This window comes from Carassius auratus, chromosome 23, assembly GCF_003368295.1.
Source record: "Carassius auratus strain Wakin chromosome 23, ASM336829v1, whole genome shotgun sequence".
Taxonomy (NCBI): Eukaryota; Metazoa; Chordata; class Actinopteri; order Cypriniformes; family Cyprinidae; genus Carassius; species Carassius auratus.
Window position 1 is genome coordinate 12,873,013 of NC_039265.1, and position 8,527 is coordinate 12,881,539.

The 8,527-nt window shown below is 43.9% G+C and overlaps 1 protein-coding gene across 1 annotated transcript; it reads left to right on the forward strand.

Annotated features, from left to right (window-relative positions):
- The first annotated feature begins 3,635 nt into the window (after positions 1-3,635).
- Positions 3,636-4,971, forward strand: LOC113041366 (threonine-rich protein-like). Its single transcript, XM_026199837.1, has 2 exons — positions 3,636-3,754; positions 4,255-4,971. The coding sequence occupies exons 1-2, from the start codon at positions 3,697-3,699 to the stop codon at positions 4,884-4,886; spliced, it is 690 nt and encodes a 229-aa protein (XP_026055622.1). The 5' UTR covers positions 3,636-3,696; the 3' UTR covers positions 4,887-4,971.
- Positions 4,972-8,527: the final 3,556 nt, after the last annotated feature.

An 8,527-nucleotide genomic window follows, 5' to 3' on the forward strand; every position in this document is an offset into this window, starting at 1 on the left:
CACAACTCCTGCAACCAGCCCTGAATGCCTCTCCAAACAACCGTTCACACCATTAACAGCTCCTGCAACCCATCCTGAACACCTCTCCAATCAAGCACTCTCACCATTCTCACCTCCTGCATCCCCCCTCTCCCCCACACCTGCAATTCAGATCAGCGAGGATGCGGTGCGCCAGGTCTTCCGGAAGCAGAAAAGGAAAAAAGCACCAGGCCCAGATTGTGTTACACCAGCCTGTCTGAAATCCTGTGCTGACCAGCTGGCCCCCATCTTCACACAGATCTTCAACAGATCTTCAACAGATCGCTGGAGCTGTGCGAAGTCCCTTCATGCCTCAAACGTTCCACCATCATCCCCATCCCTTAAGAAACCCAAAATTACAGGACTAAATGACTACAGGCCTGTGGCTCTAACGTCTGTAGTCATGAAGTCATTTGAAAAACTGGTGCTGGCCCACCTGAAGGACATCACTGGGCCCTTGCTGGATCCTCTTCAGTTTGTCTACAGAGCAAACAGGTCTGTGGACGATGCAGTAAACATTGGACTGCATTATGTTCTGCAACACCTAGACAGACCGGGGACTTATGTGAGGATCCTGTTTGTGGACTTCAGCTCGGCCTTCAACACGATCATCCCAAACCTCCTCCTGCCCAAACTAAATCAGCTCTCCGTGCCCACCTCCGTCTGTCAGTGGATCAACAGCTTCCTGACAGACAGGCAGCAGCTAGTGAGGCTGGGAAAATACACATCCAGCACTCGTACAATCAGCACCGGAGCTCCCCAGGGCTGCGTTCTCTCCCCACTGCTCTTCTCCCTGTACACCAACGATTGCACGTCTAAGGACCCCTCTGTCAAGCTCCTGAAGTTTGCAGATGACACCACACTCATCGGCCTCATTCAGGACGGTGACGAGTCTGCTTACAGACAGGAGGTAAAAGAGCTGGCTGTCTGGTGCACTCTCAACAACCTGGAGCTTAACACCCTCAAAACAGTGGAGATGATCGTGGATTTCAGGAGAAACCCCCCTGCACTCCCCCCACTCACCATCATGAACAGCCATGTGACTGCAGTGGAGTCATTCAGGTTCCTGGGAACCACCATCTCTCAGGACCTGAAGTGGGACATTCACATTGACTCCATCGTAAAAAAGGCCCAGCAGAGGTTGTACTTCCTTCGCCAGCTGAGGAAATTTAACCTGCCACAGGAGCTGCTGAAACAGTTCTACTCCACCATCATCGAATCCATCCTCTGCACTTCAGTAACTGTCTGGTTCAGCTCAGCTTCTAAATCGGACCTCAGAAGACTACAGAGGGTAGTCCGGACTGCTGAGCGAATCATCGGTTCAACTCTCCCATCTATTCAAGAACTGTACTTATCCAGAGTGAGAAAAAGGGCTGTCAAAATCACTCTGGACCCCTCACATCCAGCACACTCCCTCTTTGAACTGTTGCCATCTGGTCGACGCTACAGAGCACTGAGCACTAGAACGACCAGACACAGGACCAGTTTCTTCCCTCAGGCAATCCATCTTATGAACAGCTGACAATAATGGCGAACACACTACACTTCATATTTATATACACACACACTTTATTTATCTAACACACATACTTAGTATACACTTAAATTTTGCACACAATATATATGTACATACATAACTTCACTTTGTAATATACCTGCCTACAATTGTCATTTGTATATTGTCATTCACTGTCTACATATTTGTATTTTTTATTCTTTTATTATGTGTTTTATGTTCTGTCGCTGTCATTCTGTTGTACTGCGGAGCTTCTGTCACGAAAACAAATTCCTCGTATGTGTAAACATACCTGGCAATAAAGCTCATTCTGATTCTGATTCTTCTGATCCCCTGTAAAGACCTTGTCTCCGATGACCACCAGGACAAGACCACAGGAAACAGATGATTCCTCTGCACAATCTGACTTTGCTGCAGCCTGGAATTGAACTACTGGTTTCGTCTGGTCAGAGGAGAACTGACCCCCAACTGAGCCTGGTTTCTCCCAAGGTTTTTTTCTCCATTCTGTCACCGATGGAGTTTCGGTTCCTTGCCGCTGTCGCCTCTGGCTTGCTTAGTTGGGGTCACTTCATCTACAGCGATATCGTTGACTTGATTGCAAATAAATGCACAGACACTATTTAACTGAACAGAGATGACATCACTGAATTCAATGATGAACTGCCTTTAACTATCATTTTGCATTATTGACATACTGTTTTCCTAATGAATGTTGTTCAGTTACTTTGACGCAATGTATTTTGTTTAAAGCGCTATATAAATAAAGGTGACTTGACTTGACTTGACTTGGCCAATTGCCAATCCTAACTGTTCCACATATACCCCAAAACCAGCTTTCCCACTAACTGGATCTCTAGACCTGTGAAAGTCTGTGAAAACAATCATAGTACTTCCACTAATTGAATTAAGATATTCCTCTATGTTTGGTGCCACCTCCAATTTCTCTTTTTCCTGATGAAAACCAAGCTCAACACTCATTTCAGGCAGCACCCAATAGGGCATAGGTAACCAACTTGTGTTCTACGATATCTCCCTGATCCATGCTCATCTTCCCTGCCCACTTATTTATTATGACAATAAACAACAAACACCTTGCTGGCAAGATATGATTACACCCACTAAGTTTTACCCAGTAATCCTGTAACCCTTACTTTAATTTGTCTTAACCATAAGGGCATTTCTCCCATTTCAATGAGCAGGTCAGGTACTGGAGTGGATCTGAATGCCCCACAACAAATCCTCAAAGCTCTTGCCTGCACCACAACCAACCTATCCAGAACAGTTTTGGAAGCAGATCCCTACACAAAGCACCCATAATCAAAAGCAGATCTGATCATGTCCTGAAAAATTTGCAACATTGTCTCCCTATTAGCCCCACACCCAGCCAGACTTCTCATCACATTCAAAACTTTTTCACACTGCAACACAGTTTTACCAGGTGCACGGCCCAAGTCATACACTCTTCAAACCAAATACCCAAAAAAGTTTAAAACATTTACCTTCTCCAATGGAGGCTCATACATATATAACCCAGATTAGGTAACTTTCTTTTAAAACCCAAAATTATATATTTTGTTTTAGAAGCAGATATTTTGAAGCCCCATGTATTTCCCCATTCCTCTACAGATATGAACACTCTTTGTATAGCTTTTAAAACAAGCCCTACGCTACACCCTCTTTTCCAAATAGCCCTGTCATCTGCAAATAAAAAGAAACCTGAATCCTCTCTCTATTTTATCAAAGATATAATTTATCATTATATTAAATAAAACTGGACTTATTACACCAAAGACTTAAACTACTTCAGTCTATGTGCATTTTATTTTCATAATACAAAAGCTTCACAATTTGAGTTACATTACTGAAATAAATGAACTATTCCACGACATTCTAATTTATTGAGATGCACCTTTAGTCAAGTAGACAAATACAAAGACTGCAAATGTGGGTATTTGAACAAGGCTTCTGGGTAGAAAGTGAACCTCTTTAATCCTGCCCAGGTTTAATGATTTTCAAGCTGTGCGCGCTTACTGATTATGTAATAATGAGTTAACAAGCTGTCCAGGTGGCACAAATTGTTTTCTGTTTGGCTTTAAAAGTCCTGGTTTGGATGGAACTATATGTATAGTTTGGTCATTTTGAGGTTAAGGTTGTAGTAAAGAATGGATATGATTAAATTTACTCTTTTGGTGTTTCTTTATCACCAGTTGCTATGGCAAGGTGAGTTTTAATAATTTGGTCGTTGTTTCATTTCAATAATTATTATTATGTTTGTTTCAATGTGTGTTTTCTCAATACCAGTGATTTTCAGAAGAGCCAGTCATTTTATCGACCCATTCATCAAACTAAACGGATTTATTTTTCTCTTTCCAAAACTATCTTCACTTGAGTAACAAGATTTATTTACTTAGCCATCCAAACATGTCCATCTGTGAAGTCTTGTTCACATTCTGAACCTTGAAGTTTTTAATACAGCTAAAAAAAACCTCAATGTTTACTTCTCCTCCCAAGTCTCTTGTTCATTTGTCATCACCGCTCTGTATTTGGCTGTTACTACAAGACCTCAAACTAAGAAACCTCAAATCACTTCACCCCAGGAGTGAAGTAAATTTAGTTTAACACTTTGCATTAAATTTGAATCAATCACTTGGTTCTCTCTACAGTCAATCGGTTAAATGAACACCGTAACTTGGTTTGTGCATCTCTTTCTGTCTCCCTAGGAAATGTCTGGAGTCAGGGTGAGCTGCCAGTTAACACCACGGCGCCAGAGCTTCAGGGGGACGAATCGCCAGCTAACACCACGGCGCCAGAGCGTCAGGGGGACGAATCGCCAGCTAACACCACGACGCCAGAGCTTCAGGGGGACGAATCGCCAGCTAACACCACGGCGCCAGAGCGTCAGTGGGACGAATCGCCAGCTAACACCACGACGCCAGAGCGTCAGTGGGACGAATCGCCAGCTAACACCACGACGCCAGAGCATCAGTGGGACGAATCGCCAGCTAACACCACGGCGCCAGGGCCTCAGGGGGACGAATCGCCAGCTAACACCACGACGCCAGAGCGTCAGTGGGACGAATCGCCAGCTAACACCACGGCGCCAGGGCCTCAGGGGGACGAATCGCCAGCTAACACCACGACGCCAGAGCGTCAGTGGGACGAATCGCCAGCTAACACCACGGTGCCAGAGCGTCAGTGGGACGAATCGCCAGCTAACACCACGGCGCCAGGGCCTCAGGAGGATGAGACTGAGACCACTTCTAGTGCCACCACACAGTCTCAGGAGATGGAGACCACTTCTAGTGCCACCACACAGTCTCAGGAGACTGAGACCACTTCAAACACTACCTAAGCCTTGTTGAATAGGTTTTTTTTGGTGCTGTCTAGCTGCTTTGTCAAAAGTTGACTAACAAAATAAAAGTTTAATGGTTTGTCTTGTTCAATGTCTCTTTCCAGAGTTGGAGCTGCTTTTAATGCCAATTCTTTCTCTTTGGGGGGGTCGCTTTAGCAGTTGACCATTTCTGGTACATTGCTGTTACCAATTCTGCCTAAACGTAATGGGCTCTAAGCAAGGAGAGGTGGTGTATTTCTGCTCCTGTTATACTGGCAAGGGCACTTCTGGCTTGTACAGTAAACTAAGAAACCATCAGTTGTGTGGGAGACACGCCCCCTTACTAAAAGAAAACACTGTAGTTTTATACAGTGAAGTTGAGGTTATATCTTCATAACAATGGAAAAAACTTTTACAACGTTATGAAGGCATCGTAGGAGCACTGTATTCTCATTCTGTGTCTTCACACTACAACTCCTGTGCTAGTTCTCATTCCTTTCTGGTGAAGTAAGACATCAGGGGGAAAAATGGATTGTAAACCTTAAAAAAAAAAAATCAACTTCCAAATGAAACAAGCAAAGGTAACCCCTTGTCCATTTCTGGTAGCATTAATCCGCTGTTTGGTGTCATGTCTTAACTATCAGAATAGACCACTTGTTAAGGCATGGGCCCAGTGAGTCAGCACAGTGTCATTGTTGTCTGTGTACGAAGTCTTTATTTGGCACATTGAAGTTAAAGAGTTTGGTGATTTTACATCCGAGTTAGTTCTGGCTGCAGGTAAAGTTTTAATCGTTGTTGATTTTAATATCCATGTTGACAATGAAAAAGATGCATTGGGATCAGCATTTATAGACATTCTGAACTCTGTTGGGGTTTGACAACACGTATCAGGACCTACTCCTTGTCGAAATCATACTCTAGATTTAATACTAGAACTAGAACACCCATCACCTGCCCTGAATGCCTCCCCACAAAACCATTCACACCATTCACAACTCCTGCAACCAGCCCCAAATGCCTCTCCAAACAACCGTTCACACCATTAACAGCTCCTGCAACCCATCCTGAACACCTCTCCAATCAAGCACTCTCACCATTCACACCTCCTGCATCCCCCCTCTCCCCCACACCTGCAATTCAGATCAGCGAGGATGCGGTGCGCCAGGTCTTCTGGAAGCAGAAAAGGAAAAAAGCACCAGGCCCAGATTGTGTTACACCAATCCTGTGCTGACCAGCTGGCCCCCATCTTCACACAGATCTTCAACAGATCGCTGGAGCTGTGCGAAGTCCCTTCATGCTTCAAACGCTCCACCATCATCCCCATCCCTAACAAACCCAAAATTACAGGACTAAATGACTACAGGCCTGTGGCTCTAACGTCTGTAGTCATGAAGTCATTTGAAAAACTGGTGCTGGCCCACCTGAAGGACATCACTGGGCCCTTGCTGGATCCTCTTCAGTTTGCCTACAGAGCAAACAGGTCTGTGGACGATGCAGTAAACATTGGACTGCATTATGTTCTGCAACACCTAGACAGACCGGGGACTTATGTGAAGATCCTATTTGTGGACTTCAGCTCGGCCTTTAACATGATCATCCCAAACCTTCTTCTGCCCAAACTAACTCAGCTCTCCGTTCCCACCTCCATCTGTCAGTGGATCAACAGCTTCCTGACAGACAGGCAGCAGCTAGTGAGGCTGGGAAAATACACATCCAGCACCCGTACAATCAGCACCGGAGCTCCCCAGGGCTGTGTTCTCTCCCCACTGCTCTTCTCCCTGTACACCAACGATTGCACACCTAAGAACCCCTCTGTCAAGCTCCTGAAGTTTGCAGACGACACCACACTCATCGGCCTCATTCAGGACGGTGACGAGTCTGCTTACAGACAGGAGGTAAAAGAGCTGGCTGTCTGGTGCACTCTCAACAACCTGGAGCTTAACACGCTCAAAACAGTGGAGATGATCGTGGACTTCAGGAGAGACCCCCCTGCACTCCCCCCACTCACCATCATGAACAGCCCTGTGACTGCAGTGGAATCATTCAGGTTCCTGGGCACCACTATCTCTCAGGACCTGAAGTGGGACATTCACATTGACTCCATCGTAAAAAAGGCCCAGCAGAGGTTGTACTTCCTTCGCCAGCTGAGGAAATTTAACCTGCCACAGGAGCTGCTGAAACAGTTCTACTCCACCATCATCGAATCCATCCTCTGCACTTCAGTAACTGTCTGGTTTAGCTCAGCTTCTAAATCTGACCTCAGAAGACTACAGAGGGTAGTCCGGACTGCTGAGCGAATCATCGGTTCAACTCTCCCATCTATTCAAGAACTGTACTTATCCAGAGTGAGAAAAAGGGCTGTCAAAATCACTTTGGACCCCTCACATCCAGCACACTCTCTCTTTGAACTGTTGCCATCTGGTCGACGCTACAGAGCACTGAGCACTAGAACGACCAGACACAGGACCAGTTTCTTCCCTCAGGCAATCCATCTTATGAACAGCTGATAATAACGGCGAACACACTACACTTTATATTTATATACACATACACTTTATTTATCTAACACACATACTTAGTATACACTTAAATTTTGCACATAATTTACATGTACATACATAACTGTTTTTTGTAATATACCTGCCTACAATTGTCATTTTTATATTGTCATTCACTATCTACTTATTTGTATTTTTTTATTCTTTTATTATGTGTTTTATGTTCTGTCTCTGTCATTCTGTTGTACTGCGGAGCTTCTGTCACGAAAACAAATTCCTTGTATGTGTAAACATACCTGGCAATAAAGCTCATTCTGATTCTGATTCTGATACTGTCACATGGAATTGATGTTGATGGTGTTGAAATCATGCAGCCAAGTGATATCTCAGATCATTATTTAGTTTTGTGCAAACTTCATATAGCCAAAATTGTAAATTCTACTTCTTGTTACAAGTATGGAAGAACCATCACTTCAACCACAAAAGACTGCTTTTTAAGTTATCTTCCTGATGTATCCAAATTCCTTAGCATATCCAAAACCTCAGAACAACTTGATGATGTAACAGAAACTATGCACTCTCTCTTTTCTAGCACTTTAAATACAGTTGCTCCTTTACGCTTAAGGAAGGTTAAGAAAACCAGTATGACACCATGGTATAATGAGCATACTCGCTCCCTAAAGAGAGCAGCCCGAAAAATGGAGCGCAGCTGGAGGAAAACAAAACTAGAGGTATTTCGGATTGCTTGGCGGGAAAGTAACCTATCCTACAGAAAAGCATTAAAAACCGCTAGACCCGATTACTTTTCTTCTTTTTTAGAAGAAAACAAACATAACCCCAGGTATTTATCAATACAGTGGCTAATTAACGAAAAAATTAAGCCTCAACAAGTATTGACATTTCCCAACATCACAGCAGTAATGACTTTCTGAACCACTTTACTTCTAAAATCGATACTATTAGAGATAAAATTGCAACCATTCAGCCGTCAGCTACAGTATCACATCAGACATTGCACTATAGACCCCATGAGGAACAGTTCCACTCATTCTCTACTATAGGAGAGGAATAATTGTATAAACTTGTTAAATCATCTAAACCAACAACATGTATGTTAGACCCTATACCATCTAAGCTCCTAAAAGAGGTGCTTCCAGAAGTCAT

What these genes read in the sequence shown, in the direction of transcription:
- LOC113041366 (XM_026199837.1), top strand. Translation starts at nt 3,697, where the DNA reads ATGGATATGATTAAATTTACTCTTTTGGTGTTTCTTTATCACCAGTTG. An exon ending in TCACCAGTTGCTATGGCAAG is followed by an intron (nt 3,755 to 4,254) that starts GTGAGTTTTAAT and finishes CTGTCTCCCTAG; the next exon opens with GAAATGTCTGGAGTCAGGGT.